Source organism: Lissotriton vulgaris, chromosome 6, assembly GCF_964263255.1.
Source record: "Lissotriton vulgaris chromosome 6, aLisVul1.2, whole genome shotgun sequence".
Classification (NCBI taxonomy): domain Eukaryota; kingdom Metazoa; phylum Chordata; class Amphibia; order Caudata; family Salamandridae; genus Lissotriton; species Lissotriton vulgaris.
In genome coordinates, this window is record NC_141694.1 from 371,547,822 (window position 1) to 371,564,926 (window position 17,105).

At 43.6% G+C, this 17,105-nt stretch overlaps 1 protein-coding gene across 1 annotated transcript in view; it reads right to left on the minus strand.

Annotated features, from left to right (window-relative positions):
- The window catches only part of SNTG2 (syntrophin gamma 2), a 1,272,125-nt gene that overhangs the window by 37,352 nt on the left and 1,217,668 nt on the right, over nucleotides 1-17,105 (minus strand). The window contains exon 17 of the mRNA XM_086925639.1: nucleotides 12,908-13,018. Within this exon, the coding sequence (XP_086781765.1) occupies nucleotides 12,908-13,018 (111 nt within the window). The remainder of the gene's footprint in view (nucleotides 1-12,907; nucleotides 13,019-17,105) is intronic.

Sequence of the window (17,105 nt, forward strand, 5' to 3'; positions counted from 1 at the left end):
AGTGGCACAGTGAGCAAGGGACCCACGTCTGGGCATACCCATCCCACTTAGGGTGAAAGTGCTACACAAACAAATGATGGACGGAATGCTGAATGAATCATACATTCAGCCCCAGTCAAGAGATCTGGGTTAGGACAGGAAGAGCCTTAAGACTTTGGTACCAATGTAACCCAAATTTCTGGTGGCCTGGCTACTGTAATCTATATCTTTCAAAGTCCATGTACACATGTGTTTTTGAAGTCAAAAATAAAAATAAAAAATAAAAGCATATTGGAATGAATAGTAATTGGTTGCAGAGCTCCACTTTGAGTCCTTTGCTTTTCAATATCTATCTGACCCCCCCCCCCCGATCTTCCTAGCAGAGGAGCCGGGTGCTAAAATCTTGGCCTACGCTGATGACACCCAGCTACTATTTACTTGGAAAGGCTCCAACCTGGACACTGGCATTGCCCAGAGGTGCCTTTCAGTCGTGTTTACATGGCTGGCACGGGCCCAACTCAAGTGCAACGAGGAGAAATCTGAGGTACTTTTATATGGCCAGTTTACTCCCTTTTTCAGAGAAGCCCTGTGGCCTCCGGATTTCCAATGCCCTTGCTCTGAAGGTGGCCCAGCGAAGAACTTAGGAGTATGGTTCGGAGATTATCTCCTGTTCTCAGATCACATCAAATAACTCACTGGTGTCTGCTTCGGCACCCTTAAAACCCTTAGAAGGTTTTTCCCTCTGCTACCTCAGCCGGCTAAAGAAATGGTTGCTTGGGCCCTTATCCTCTTTATTTTTATTTATTTATTTGATTTATATGGCGCGTTATAACCACAGGGGTCTCTAAGCGCTGTCTGTCCAGATTTACGTGATAAGATGTTACATTCACTTGAAACCAACTGTGCACCTAAGATCTGCTCCACGCTTGTTTAAACAATACAGTTTTTAGTTTTTTTCTGAAGGAAAGTAAGTTGCTTTCCTTCCTGAGCTCTGGATCCAATTTGTTCCATAAAGCTGGGAGCGTGTTGGAAAACGCACGGCCCCCCACCGTGGTCAATTTGAAGCGGGATTGGGACAGAAGAGTGGCGTCCGACGAACGCAAAGTCCTACCCGGTGTGTAGGGGGATAGTCGGGATTTCAGGTATTTTGGTGCTTTGCCATACAGAGTCTTATGAGCGATACACAGTCCTTTGAAGACAATTCTCTGACGAATTGGGAGCCAGTGCAGCTCCTGCATCAGGGGAGAGGCATGAGCAGTCCTAGGTTTTTTAAATATCAGCCTAGCTGCATCATTCATAACTCCCTGTAGTTTGTCCAGCAGCCGCTGTGGCAAACCTAAATATAGAGAGTTCCCGTAGTCCAGCCTTGCCAAAATTGTGGCTGAGACCACGTGTCTCAAAGTAGGAAATGAGAGTAGGGCAGAGATCTTCCTTAGTTGTCTTAGGAGGCCTATACAGGTGCCCACTACGGTGGTAACTTGTTTTTCCATGGATAATTTGTTATCCACATATAGGCCTAAGCTTTTGACTGCGACTGCCGGTTTTGGTGGTGCGCCCAGCTCCCTAGGCCAAAATTTCTCGCTCCAAGGGTTACCCGAGATGGAGATGGGCAACACTTCCGTCTTATCCGGATTGACTTTCAAAGAGTTCTCGGACATCCAATTGACTGTGGTTTTCAGAATGTCCTGTAGCCTAGTGGATGCTCCCGGACCATCATCCAGCCGGAGGATTATCTGGGTGTCATCGGCATAGTTATACACTAGGCAATCCATCCTGTTCAGGAGAGCAATTAGTGGCTGCAGGTAGCTGTTGAAGAGTAGGGGTGACAAGGCAGAGCCCTGTGGGACCCCACAAGTGATCGGAGCGGGGGTGGAAAATAGGTCACCCAGCTGCACTCGTTGTGTCCTACCCTGCAAAAATGATGTAAGCCATGCATGTGCTGTACCCATGACGCCAAAGGATCTCAACCGCGACAGAAGCTGTTTGTGACACACAGTATCAAACGCCGCGAAGAGATCCAGTAGTATCAGGGCGCTCGGTGTTTTTACATCAGCCCGCGTTCTTAGCTCATCTAGAATGGATAACATAACTAGTTCCGTGCTATGGTTAGCACGGAACCCTGCCTGATTGGCCTCCAGCAGGTTGTTACTCTCTAGATGGCCCGATAGTAGAGCTAACACATGCTGCTCAACCACTTTAGCCAAAAAAGGCAACTGAGAGATGGGCCGGAAATTTTTCAGACATTTTGTGTCTGCACCAGGTTTCTTCAGTAAAGGGATCAGGCGAGCCTCTTTAAAAGCTAGAGGGATCTGTCCTGTGCAAAGAGAAGTGTTCAATAGATGTAGAACCTCTTCCTCTATTCCTGGCATTGCCACCTTGAATATGTCAGGAGGGCAGGGGTCCACCAAGGAACCCGATTTAACTCGGCCTATGATTTTAAGTAGTTCCTGTTTGGAGATAGGGGAGAACTCAGCTAATGGTGGGATGTTTAACGGGGCGATAAGGTCCGGTAGGCGAGGACATTCGAGGGGTGCAGTTTCCGCAATTTCGTCCGAGATATCGGATATCTTCTTTACGAAGAAATCCTGAAACCTCTGACAGTCCTCCTGAGTGAACTCGGGACTTTGCTCTTTGTTCAGCCTGAGCTCCGCCAGGACCCGAAAAATTTCTTTTTGCGGATTTCTTGCAGCAGCTATTCTTTCCTCGAAGAAAGCAGCCTTCCTAGATTGTATGGCGAGTTTATAGTGGGCTAAGGATGAGACGTATTCTTGTTTGGAGATGGCGTCATATTTTTTACGCCATGCCCGTTCTTTCTTCCTCACCCCACGTTTCATCTCCCTTAGGGAATCATTATACCAAGGCGCCCCAGCTCCTCTCGCCACCTTCTTCATCCTGCGAAGAGGTGCCACCACATCAATGGCACTCCCCAGTTTATGCTGGAGGTGTCCACATAGAGCATCAACGTTGACATCCTGCTCTTTTGCTGAAGGGTGGTGTTCTAAGAGGTGGACCAATTTTCCCCCATCAAGATTTCTCCATTTGCGGCCCATTTTCCAGCCCTCCCCAGGTTTGGACAGGGGGCCCCTCAGTATGAGTCTACCCTTTATTAGAGAATGGTCAGACCAAGCACAGGGGAGAATTTCCGTAATGCCCTGGACTGGCATGGTGGTCCAGACTAAGTCGAGCACATGACCTTTCTCATGTGTCGGTCCCTTGACCTGTTGAGTAAGACCTAAGGAGGAGACCGCCTCCTCGATCTGTAATGCTTGTCCTTCTTTGGGGGATTTTTCCCAATGATAGTTGAAGTCCCCAACGATCACCATTTTGTCATATCTTGTGCACAGGTCCTGGACCAATCTTACGAAGAGAGTGGGGAAGTCTGGCGACGCCCAAGGTGGCCGATATACCACCAAGAACACCACACAGACTGCTCCCCTCCTGAGCTTAACCCCCATAACCTCTGCTCCTCCAAAGGTTTCAGAGAGGAACCTATCGGCACGGAGGCATGACTGATATAAGAGGGCTACTCCTCCTCCTCCCTTGGCTCCCTCCCTGTTAAAATGAATAGCCAAATAGTTATCTGGAAGTGCCGCCACTAAATCTGGCGCTGAGCAATCCTCCAGCCATGTTTCAGTGAGCGCGAGGACGTCTAGCTCCCCGTCTTCCAGAAGTGTGAAGACCTCCAACCTATGGCTCTGCAGAGAGCCGGTATTCAAAAGACCGTAGCTCAGGGTATGTGTGTTGGAAGTACGCTGTCGCCCTCTAATGCTCCTAGGTGTGATTAGCAGGCCCTCGCAACCCAGCCGATGTATGTTAGCCGGCTCCAGATGGGACTTACCCAGGTTGAGCTGCAGTAAGTCACCCCTTGAATGCAACACTCTCCCGGCTCGATTATGCCAACGCATTGTTCATCGGCATCCCCGGCTATCTGATGAATAAACTACAAATGATTCAGAATGCGGTGGCCAGATTCCTATTTAATATCTCTGAGAGATCTAGTGTGAGGCTGCACTTGCATGATCTGTACTGGCTTCCTGTGGGTCAGCGGGTGCAGTTAAAGGCTCTCACCCTTGCCCATAGAGCCCTGCATGACCTGGGGCCTTCTTACATCAAGAAGCGCTTTGGTTTCTATAATTCCAGCCGCTCTCTGCGCTCTGCTTCTCTTCGCCGGATGACTACTCTTCAGTTTCGTCGCACAAGGCTGGGGGGGCAGTCTCTTTCTGTAAAAGTATCCACTTTATGGAAAAATCTTCCTGACGAGCTGCGGCACACCCAGGACTTCCGCATTTTTAAGAAACTACTTAAAACTCACCTTTTCAATCAACCCAACAAATTAATCTTTACTCTCTAGGTCACAGTCTGCCTACACGCCAGGTCACTTCAGAATATTCGTGCGCGCTACAAATCATCTATAACATAACATAACAAGTATGGATTCTGGCACTAAGAAGACTCTATGGGGAAAAGGTGATAGTGCGTCAGATCTTACCTGAGCTAGAAGACATTATTGAATAAAGATATGATTAAAGGGGGTTCTATGACACTGAGAAGGCACCTCTGGGAGAAGGCCATACTGCTGACGGACACTGTTACTAAATTGGTACTGCTAATGTTATGTGGCAGATATTGAGTTTCTAAAGAACTGGGCAGACATTAATAGAAGATGTCCACACTGCTGGAGTCCTGAAGAATGAAAAAGACCTTCTGGAAGAAGCTGACACTGTTTTGCATCCTAAAGTACGGAGAATGCACGTACACAGGAACATTTCCAGAAGGGAGTCCTTTCGCACTAGGAGGCAAAAATGAAGAATCTTAAACTGCAAGTGCTGCAAAGGCACGGCTAGCTGAAATATGAAGAAAAAGCCACTTAGATCCTCTAGGGCTGAAATTGCATGGATATGAGAAGTCCATACTGAGGCCTTCAATGACTTTTAGAGGGTCCCAAAGCCAATGTGCATGCGACACATGGGAGACTCAGGGGCCGCATATCAGTCTGTCTAAAGGCATCATCACTTAATTATTATTATTATTTTCTGCTTATAAAGTGCATGGTTACTCCAATTTGGAGTATTCCGAAGCTGGGAACCGACTGAATCACAGAGAGAAAGACTGGGCAGGAGCTACTGTTGGCCTCGTTTTTTCTTAAACAGCCAAGTTGTGAAATGTTTACGGATAGCCAATTTAGAAGGCTCTGATCTGAGATGTAAAGGGAGAGAGTCCATTTTTTGGCTACCATGAATCCGAAGGAGGCGCCTCCAAAGCGTTTTCTGTAATATGTAGGGACACTAAACAATCCTGTGCCAGCCGATCTCAGGCAGTGCCTAGGATGGTATTGTTGGATCATCAGGTGCAGGTATTTTAGGCCTTTGCCCTGAAGTATTCTGTGAGCATAGCATAGAGTTTTAAAAAATATCCTTCCCTCAATAAGGAGCCAATGGCGTGTATCCATGGCATGCCCCCTGGGGGCATATTTAGGGATGCTCCGCAGCATACGAGCTGCTGCTTTTTGTACCCGCTGTAGCATGTGTATGCTTCTCTTGGATGCCCCCAGGTACAAGATGTTGCATTAAACTAATCTAGAAGTCACAAGGGCCAGGACTGCCATTCTTTTTGCGCAGTCCGGAATAAGACTGAGGATTTTTCTGATCTTTTTTAGGGTACCGAAGAATTAACCCGTGAGGGTGGAGATTTGGTCCGAGAGGGATAGTGTGGAGTCAAGCCAAACTCCCAGGTTTTTTACTTTGTGACTGGGAGCTGGGGGGACCCCAATTTGCTGGGCCACCAGCTCGAGGACCAAAAAGATGGCTGTTTTCCTACCACTAAGATATCATGTTTTGCTGGCATATAATCTGGGGTAGCTATGTTTCATCCAGTTGTCCGGGTTAGGCATAGCTTGAAATCTTCTGCTGCTTGTCTGTTGTTCTGAGCCAGGATAAGGATCAGCTGTGTGTCATCCGCATATGACATGGTCTGCACCCCATGCTTTACCAAGATGTTCGCCAGCAGATGCATATATTGGTTGAAAAGGGTCAGGCTCAGGGTTAATCCTTGTGGTACGCCCTGTTTCAGCTGATGAGTGGAAGAAGCAAAAGATTGAAGGGTGCTTTTGAAGGTGCGGTCTTCCAAAAAGTTGGCTAACCAGGTCAGGACCACCCACCCCTGCCCTTGTAGCCTATCTAATAGTAAACCATGAGAAACCATGTCGAAAGCGGCGCTCAGGTTGAGCAAGATTAGAGCTGCAGTGTGACCAACATCTGCTATTTTACGGATAGAATCAGTGCGAGTAACAGAGCTGACTCTGTACTAAAGGAGGGTCTGAATCCCGATTGTGTCTCATGAAAGAGATCCTTCTCCTTCACAAACTGCATAAGTTGTTGATTAACACATTTCTCTGCAATTTTTGCAAAGAAAGCCAGTACCGAAATAGGTCTGAGATTTTCAGGCGGCAGTGCTGGGTCTAAAGTAAGCTTCTTTAACAGTGGGATCATCATGGCATGTTTCCACTCTTTGGGCACTGAACCCGAGCGAAAAGATAAGTTTAGAAGCTTGATGAGTAGTGGTGCAATGGCTTCTCTACCCTTTTCTAAGATTGTCAGGGGCGACTTGACTTTCAATATCAGGCTGTTGGTTTCATCCTCCGAGATAGGTCTCAGATTAACGAGCATTTCTGAAACAGCTAAAGGATTACAGGCAGGGTTCATTATTTTGAAAGTCCTAGCACTCTCCGGGAAAGAGGAGAAGATAATATTAATCTTATCTAGAAAGGCTTGTCCAATCTGATTGCACAGATCAGTTGAAGATGGGATAGACACTGCTGTACGCTCTAAGGAAGTTATAGATTTAATAATCTGGAAGAGTTCCCTAATCACGTTTCTGGATTGTGCAGTTTTTTGAGCGTAGAAATTAGCCAGTGTGCGCCTAAGCCCCTTTTGATACTCTTTTAGGGCCGCGAGGTAGACAGTTTTGTGGTGCTCATCGTACTCTTTGCACAACGTACGTTCTAGCCATTTACACAATCTTTTTGTTTCCTGGAGTGCCTCGGAAAACCAGGGTATGGAGGGATTGATCTGCCTACTGGTAGCTGACTTATGCAGGGCTAGGGTATCTAAGGCTTGGTTAAACCACCCCTTTAGTTGTGTGTTGGCAGAGGATGGACAGACTACAAGAGAAGGTGTGTTTAGGTGTAAAACCACTGGGAAGGACACAGGGGTAATGCAGGAGCATTACGCGAGATGCATTTTTGGGAAGGTGTCACTGGTTGAGGGGGCTCTGAGATCCCAAACGGGATCAAGTGGTAGTCTGACCAAGCTACCGGTGTGGTAATGAGAGTTGGTGAATACAGGATCCAGTATGTGGCCCAAAGCATGAGTGTGTGCCTCAACCAGTTGAGTGAGTTGGAGGAGGCCAAGATCTTCCACCCAGTCTTTAGCAATAAGACAGGACTCATTAGCTATATGGATGTTAAGGTCTCCTAGTACTATGAAGGTAGCATAGCGAACTGCATAGACCGGGATTACATCCACTAAATGTTTTATAAATGTAGCAGCTGGACCAGGGGGATGGTAAATTAGAAACCCTGTTAATGTGAGCTGGCTGTTCAGGGCTAGGCTGAAAAAGACTGCTTTAGAGTTGGCAATATTTATTGATTGCAGCTTACATTTCAGTCGCTGTTAAAAAGTATCGCCAGGGGGAGGTCGAGTCTCAGAATGGCGCAATTAGGGGGGGACTGATTTTAATCCATCAGGGGTTGACATTTCTGAGAGCCACATTTCCATTAAGAAAAACACAACAGGTTGGAGTTCCTATATTAGTTCTGCTATTTCAATTTTTTGTTTGAGCAAGGACCGGCAGTTCAATAAAATGCATTGCTTATTGGCGGGTTGTGTTTTGGTCGACTTACTGTGATAACGCGTTAGTTACTGTTCTCTTAGCTGGAATTCACAACTGCTGCAGCCTATCAGGCTTCGTGAAGCATTATTAGAGTAATAGAAGACTTCCCTCACGGGCGGTTAAGTTCCATAAGGTCCCTGCATGAGTATCGCAATAAAACAACACCAAAGGAGAAGGGTACCAAAATAGACCTTAGTCACAAAGAACCCCCTTTGGATTTAAGAAGTCAAGTAATCCAATGGATTCCAATAGACAATACATAAAAACAATTCTCGACGGAGGCGTATACACCATTTTGCTCTCAGCCACACACAGCGACGGCTCGTGGAGGGAGTTACGGTGAGGCAGGAGGGTGGGGAGGGGGAGGGGCAGGGTGGAGGTTGCTAAAAACCGGCATATGGATAATTGCAGGTAAGTAAACAATTTAATTAATAAAACGAATTTCGTAGCTCGCACTGCATTGCATTTTGCGATGCAAGGCGCACTACGAAATTCATTTTATTAATTAAATTGTTTACTTACCTGCAATTATCCATATGCCGGTTTTTAGCAACCTCCACCCTGCCCCTCCCCCTCCCCACCCTCCTGCCCCAACGTAACTCCCTCCACGAGCCGTCGCTGGCCACACACAGATACCGAAACGGGATTATGATACTCAAACTGCCCACGTGATTATGTCTCTATGAAGTGGGCGTGATTTAAAAGACACCCAAGACTTGAAGGAATTCGAGGCAGGCTGGGCTTTAGAAACTATACAATCGGAACTGCTTTTCGTTTTTGCTGAGAATGTGAAGGTACTGGATACTTCTGAACACTACGGATCGGACCGTAATTGTTTTTATGTGGAAACCAGAAGCGAACCACGCTCTGTTATCAGTGCTGACATAACATTTAAGATACTTGTAGGCACGAGAGAAAGAGGAACACTCCTTTCTGGATCAAATTGTGGCTGCTATAGTCCAATTTCTTGGAAATTATTAAGAAGTTGACTTATAAACTGGGAGCTATTATGTGTTTTTCCTGAAGAAGGTGTTGGCCAAATTATAGTGCCCACCGAAACGCATTGATGCACTAACAAGGGAAGCCTACCATAAAATCTATGTGGACAGTTGTGATTGTCAAAAAAGAGTTTTTAAGAAATGTTTCATGTTGTAACAACTGACCTGTGCAAGATTTAGTGGTTCTTTCAGTGACTAGGAAACATTTTCCTGCTTGTTTTCCCAATTCTTATTGTTGCTACTGCTAAATATATTTTGCCTATTTGTGATTTATTTTAATTTAGTGAATTGTATGCCTTACCTGTATAATGTTTTAATTATTGTTTTATGATGAATTTAGATAGGTACCGTAACTCTTAACATATGTGTTTTTAATAAATAATTATTTAAGAATAAATCTGTATTGTCTATTGGACTCTATTGGATTACTTGACTTCTTAAATCCTATGTTTATTTTCCTTGTGTTGGTGATATAAGGTTCCTACTGTGAGTGTTGATTTGTGTGCGTATTCACCCAAAGGGGTTCTTTGTGCCGTGCATGAGTATGCCGACTTTTTAGCAGTATGCAGCTTTGTTATGTGGGACAGAGGAGTGTGAAAGGCAGGGGTCCTGGCCCCTGGTGCCCTCCAGGCGCGGACAGGCACCGGTGGACCTGTTTTGGTGCACCTTCAGCGTGCCAGTGACGTGTCCGTGCAGCTGATTTCAATATATCTTTTTTTTTCTTGTCATTGTTTTTTTTGCTCACTATGCCATTCCAGTTTGAGCAAAAAACGATGGTTTTAGGCCCAGATCTCTGTACTGGGGTGAATGTATGACATTGTTCTGCATTCTTTCCATCAACTGTTGTTTTTGAAGATATCAATATATAGCCCACCTCCAATAAGGGGCGGCTTCGTCCAAACTCGGACTTGTGAAAGCCCAAAAGTGTGAACCTGAGACACCACAATATCAGTGCAGAAAACAAGGTTAAAAACAGCTAGTGCCAGCCAGATAAGAACTAAAGGAGATCTGCAGCTCTATAGGTACGTCGGTAGACTGACCAAAAATGGTCACCACCGAGAATGGGAGCATGGCACCTCCCTGCACTTAATGCGCATACAAGGAAATTAAAAGGTTCTCCAATGGACCAACCTAATATGGCTGCAACCGAGAAATGGGAGCCAGGCACCTCCCTGCACCTAGTGCGCATAAAAGGAAATCAGCAAGAAAATGAGGAGCAAGCAAAGCACAAAACACGGCCACCCAGGGAGGGAAATCCCTCTAGGCAGTCGAAAACTGATATTCAGAATGCCTAATTTGTCAGCGGTTCATCCAGGTTTGGTTTTGTCTTTGCAATCTATAGCCTGTAGTGTTGTATCTAAAATAGAGAACAAAACTACAAATACCACAATGAAAAGAAATTAAAAACAAGAAAGTATGATTCCACTCTTGAAATGGGACAGCTGGAGATCTTTGTGAAACATTTGTATTTCCTCAATGTGAATAAACATTTTTTTGCATGGTGCACTTTTCAAACTGAATTGTTTCTTGGAACTCAAATGGACTGATGTATCCAATTATTTTGTGGATGTAAAACATGTGGTTCACAAAATAATACGTTTTGTGACTGCAACAGAGTGTTTTGGTCTATCCATAATTCCAAAATGTCTTTCCAACTTGCGAAGTAACTTCTGTGCAAACTTCCAACCTGTAAATAGGAAGGGTGCGAACACTTCCAAACTGTAAATAGGAAGGGGGTTAATGCATGTTAATTTCTCCTGCAAGAACGTACTTTGTATCTCCTTACAAAAATGCAAATTTGGGATGCAGTTTCCATCAATGTAGAGGCACCCCATTCTGCTTTTACCTTTTCGTGAAACTCCACCCTAATACACGTGGTCCAGGGACTTGGCTGAGACTGCTACAATTACAAACTTGCAGCTTTAACGTTGAAATTATGTGTTAAAAATGCAGCCGCTGGATCGCTACGTAATTAATGAAAACCCAAATTGAAGAAAAACAATCAAATTGAAAAAGAGTAAGTAGGAATTTTCAGCTGTTCTTGAAAAGGTAAAATTAATAAAAATGCACTGGACCATTTACTGTGTACACGGTCACATCCCAAAAACTAAAATCGGCGAATACTACACAAAAGGTCTTAAAATAAATGGAATTGGAAACATATTGAAGATGTTGGAATACCAAAATATAAAAAACGTGTCGGAATCGATGAGTGTCTTGTCTACTGACACTCAAAGAGGGGGAAAAGCATGCAAGGGAGCTGGCCAGAGGTGATGACAAAAGGCATAGGATCCCCACTTAATTATTACTAGAAACCAAGAACCCCAACTGAATCATTATTGAAATATGGGGACCCTCACTGAGGTATTACTGAAATCCAGGGACAGCGGGTTAAGCAATTCTTGATGATTTGAACGGCAAAACAATACACAATTAATACAGAAATAAGCATTCATCAAACAAATACACAAATGAGGCAATATGTTATTGATTTCACAAATGTGTTTAACGAATCCGTATACCAAATTAAATTTTTACCCTCCAATTTCAAAAACCTTCATATTTAAGAATGTTATCAAATTTTAGATTGTACATTCTGCCTCTTTCTTTATTTCCCCTTGTTAATCTATTATGATTATTTAATTTTCTAAGGAGTCATGGATCCCTGAGTAGCTGTCGAGGACTCCACGGGTCGCCAGACCACAGGTTAGGAACCTGTTTCAGAGGAAGTAATAACAGGGCAGGGCAGAATGTCAAAAGAGGTCAGTGGGGTCCGTGAGAGACCACGTGCGTTTTACACTGCGGGTATTGAAAATCACAGGTTGACAAAATTGCACCTGACGGAATGCTCTTGTCAGAGCAAATGTCATTCTCAGCATGGTTGCGTCTAGTTATCAATTCGACGAGGGAATATCGCCGAGTTCACATATAACGCGTCAAAGAATTACATTTAGCAAAACAACAAGCCGTGCGATTCTCTGGTGGGGAAAACAATCACCACAGGTTCGAGGTCATCAGTTTCTTCTGCCAAGGGACCTACTTCAGCAAACACTGATTAAGGCATTCATTCATTCTGGCCTTTTCAAAATGTTTTTTCTCTGCGATCATCTGGAAAAATAGTTTACATCAAGGTCAAGCGTAGAGCTCACGAGCTTGGATTTTTGTCCCATCGGCCCTGTGCTTGCTCTGACCGCCTGCGGCTATGAGAGAATGACTCGCAAGGCCCCCTGGCTTGGTGAGAGGGCCTGGGGCACTGATGGTGTTTTTAATCTATTTGACCGGTAACATCTCTGGAACATCTCTGCCACCGAGCATAAGAACCGTGATGAGTATGTGGTTTCATTGCATGTGTAGTTTATAACTAAGAAGCATTGCAGAGCTCAGGGCGGAGGCTGTTCAGAGAACAGAAATCATTGGAACGAACCCTTTTTGTCTTATTTTGAATAACGGGAGGGATAATAAATACGTAGGCTAACTGGCGCGCACACCCTAGCTTCGCCGCAGAAAAGGATTAGCAACACTTAAATACCGTCGAGTCCGTGGCGTGAGTGAGCACTGTAGTATCCGGCTGGATACATTCTAGTGCTCCCCTGCTGATGTAAGACACTCTCTACACCTACCCACCACAGGCGTCACCAGTCAGGAGACCATGTGAATAAAAGGGGCTGGGCGCACGTGCCCTGGGCCAGTTGCAGAACACAAATATGAGGTGTTAGTGAGGTCATTTCTGCAGCATGAGGGCCTAGGGCCCGAGATACCACAAGAACGTTAAGTGAGTGTAAAGCCACCTCGGTGGTTATGTACTTCTATTCGAAATGTGCTTTGCTGTAGACGTGGGTTTATAAAACATAAAATACTTTATTTGCATTTAATTACTTTCAAGAATTGCGTGCCAATTAGAGATAACAATATTTGGCATGTTGAAACTCCTGTGGTCGTCTAAAAGCCACGTTCCGTTGCATCGCTTGAGGATTTGACTGCAAAAAAAACTTCACAGCTTTCTTGAGAGCTAAAGCATTCTTTGAAATTACAGGGTTTACCTTCATCTCAATTTGTTTGGTTTCCGCGTTCTGGAAGAGAAGTTTCACTCGTGTTTTTCCATCATCTGAAGAACCCTTCAGTTGTGAGAATTTAAACCTCCAGAGCACACCCTGTAACACAAAATGTTATCTTTAAATACAAAAAAATAGCGCAAAAACCCTCAAGCAGATTCGACGAATTTATGAATAGAGAGCAATGCATTTGTTTATATATTTCTCATACGAATGTCTTCAGTCGCTGTATTGTACAATGATAGGGGGTACTCAGAGACAGGGCTGCAAGAGTGAGGGGCATGCTATCTATTCTAAGGTAATAAAGGATTCCCTTTCCTCAGTTATTGGTGAATTGTGTCATATACAGTAACTTGAAGTTATATAGTATTTTTGTGAACATAGAGGTATTAAAGGCATGCTCTCTATAAACATTACCACACCTTTTCAATAATGAGCGTCAGAATTTCAAGAAACGTACATGATTTATCTTTGAAAGCGGTTATAGTATCTCCGTGCACTCACAAAATTTTTTGATTTAGTTGGTTAAAGCGCGTTTCCTTGTCGCACTCTGCCAAGAAGTGCCTTAAATGAAGTGAACAAAATGTGATGTAGAAATCACTGCAAGGCGCGCATTTTTACATGAAACTGTGCGGTTTCTTCCAAGGCTTCAAATCAAACTGCCAAAACAAACTTATTTGGATGTTTCATATTGAATTTATTTCATTCCAATCGAAAATCAATTTTTCAGTTAATTATATGTTGTATTCCACATAAATCCTCGCATTACTTGATGCTTGCCCAATGCATTTCGGGTTAACGAGTGGTAACCCTTCGTCAGGGGCCTATAAATGAAAAACATACAAGACCATCACTTTCAGGAAAACAGAGCCATAGGGTCATCATGACCAAACAAATATGAATAACATAACATAGCAAAAAGTGCCTATATCTCATTGCAACATAATTGCGCATACACACTGCTTACATCGAAACGCTCAACATAACATAACGTACTTCATCGGGCACTGGTAGCAAAGAAAAGGCAATAGTGTCATGAATAGAATTAATGAATGGAGTGCTGGGAGCACGGTGTATCAAACGGATACATCAACGGAGGAAAAAATGCGAGCTTGGTAGAGAGGCTGGCTGTGAGCAGAAAGAGGAGGCTTACCGCAACGAACGCGAGTAGTCGTCTCAATGTTCCGAACGCGGAACCGGTCCGATAAGGATAGCACCAATGGGAAGGGGTTTTATAGAAATATGGGATGGTCACGTGATCTGGTTACGGAGAAGTCCGACGGGGAACAAAAATAAACTAATGCGAAAGGTGATGAGAAAATATATATCTTGTGGTGCACCACAGAGGACGATTTTAAAAAACGAAGAAGAATTGAATTCATTAACTAGCGGCGAACCGCAATATAAAGCGCGCGAAAATGCCTCGCGATTTCCAAAGAGGTGATAGGTCGATGAGGGTCATGTGATGTGACTGAAATAAAGTAAACAAAGATAGATGCGGAAATGCAGTGGGTAATAAACGCGCGTATCACAAAACATAGCAAATGGTGACTGGAAAGCGTAACACATGTCAAGTGAGAGATAACAGAAAATAGCATGGTATATACATATCAGCCTTAATGTAAAAATAAAAAATATACCAAAATGCATACAACAGTATTCCCTTGCAAAGTGGAAGTACTTTAGCAAATCATGAACGTAGATTACATGATACAACCGTGAGAATAACCAATTCTCAATGTTCAGGTGTTATCCATAGAGGAGTGTGAGATCACTCGTCACACCGATAGGAGTATGTACAGTTACAGGAAACATGCAAATTCAATTCGGTCATTGATCCCTGCTGGTTGGAGGGAATTCAGTTTCTTAATCCAGTAAAATTCTGCTTGGAGTCGTTGTTTCGTTGGATCCATGTCTGAACGTTGCGGGAGTACCTCTAGTATGGTAAATTTTAGTTGGGTGATTTGATGGTTATTTTCCAGCCAATGTGTTGCTACTGCTGATTTCATGTTTTTAGTACGGATATTGCTTTTGTGCTCTGATATTCTTGTCTTGATCTTCCTTTCCGTCTGACCAACATAAATTTTGCCACATGGGCATTTGATGGCATAAATCACATTTTTTGTATCGCAGGTCCCAGTATATCGTAAATCAATTTTGTAACCTCTAGTTGGGTGCATGAAAGTATTACCAGGTATTATATTGTTGCAGTGTATGCAATTCAGGCATTTGAGCATGCCTTTTGATGACGTTTTCAATGTTTTCCTAGCACTCAGTGTCTCTTTGAGGTTTCTAGATCTTTTGAAAGCGAATGTTAGCTGTTCGCTGTAGAGGTTGGTTAGGTCAGGTTCCATTCTGATCAAGTTCCAATGGTGGTTGATTATTCTCTTGATTTGAGTTGATGTCGTAGAGTATTTTAACACACATACTGTTTTGTTTTCTTTTGATGGAGGGGACGGTGTTAACAATTGATCTCTCGTGAGGTTCGTTACTTTTTTGATGGATTCCTCCAGGACATCTTTTGGATATCCACGTTTTTGGTATTGCTGAAATTGATCATGCAGGGTTTCTTCCAATCTATGTGGGTCCGAGGTGATCCTTTTAAGGCGTATGAATTGGGACGTGGGTAAATGCTTTTTAAGAGTTTCTGGATGGAAGCTCTGGTACAGCAAGCTGGAATTCCGATCAGTGGGTTTTTTGTACACTTGAGTGTGCAGTTTTTGATTGGTGATGGTTATCTGAACATCCAGGAAAGAGATGGTTTCTTTGTGAACAGAATGTGTAAATTTAATCCTTGGGTTCAGTTGATTAATTTCCGTGATGTTAGTCAAGAGTTGTTCTTTGTCACCTTTCCAAATTAAAAACAGATCGTCTATGTATCTTTTGAATACCACTAGGTGATCAGTCCAGTTTGTGTTGTTCAATATGTTCTCATGTTCAAATTTAGACATGTACAGATTGGCATACGAGGGAGCCCCCCCGAAGCCCATTGAGGTTCCATTACATTGGTTATAGAACTTGTCATCCCATTCAAAGTAGCTGTGGTAAAGAGCGAAGTGCATGAGTTCAGTGAGAAAGATTTTATTGGCTTCGCATTGATCATCCCTCAACAGATTCCATTCAAACGCTTCCAGTCCTTCATCGTGAGGTATAGAAGTGTACAGTGACACCACGTCGATTGTGCTGAGCCAATATTCAGTGTTAGGTTCCAACTCAATGGTTCTGAGTAAGTTGAGAAAAGACGTGGTATCCTTGATGTAGGTTTGCCCTCGTTGTACGATCGGTTGCAGAAAGCAATCCAAGTATTTGCCAATACTATCGGATATAGACCCACACGCAGACACGATAGGTCTAAAAGGTGGTTTTCTCAAGTCTTTGTGTATTTTTGGTAACATATAAAGTTTTGGCCTCCTTGGGTATTTGGTTAGCAAAAATTTGTGTGTTCTTTCATCAATCCATTTTTGTTCTAGAGCATGATCCAGGATTACTGTGAGGATTTTCTGGTATTCATCGGTAGGATCTTTATCCAAAGGAATGTAAGTATTCACGTCATTTACATGTGTGTTGACACTAGATTTATAGAAGCTGGTGTCCATGACGATCAAGGCTCCCCCTTTGTCAGCTTTTTGGAAAGTAATTTCAGTATCCTTAGACAACTGTATGATGGTACTCAGTTCATTTTTAGACAAGTTGTTCTTAGTGATTTTGTTGTAATTGATTTTTTGAATGTCAGTCAAAATCATTCTTTCCACAGTTTCAATCGTTTTATGAGAATACGGTGCGCAAAATGTGCTCTTGGGTTTGAAGACTGTGACATCAGTGGATTTGGAAGTTGGCGCATCTTTAAAGAAATATTTCAGTTTCAGGTTTCTGAAGAACTTAAAGAGTGCTATCTCAGTTTCCGCCAAGTTGGTTTTATATGTAGGCACAAAAGTGATTCCTTTGTTCAAAACCGCCATCTGGGCTGGTGTCAAAGATTTAGATGAAATATTGATGACTAAGTCGGTTTTATTGACTTCTGACTCCTGGTTCGTTTGGCTATTTCTTCTGGAGTTTCTTCTACCCCTCCTGATGCGATTGTAGGTGGTGCGTTGGCGGCCGGGCTGATATCTAAAAAAGGCTGTTTGTTGGTGGATGTGCTTGGTTGTTGAGTTTTCTCAAGGGATTGTCTTGTCTGTTGGATTTT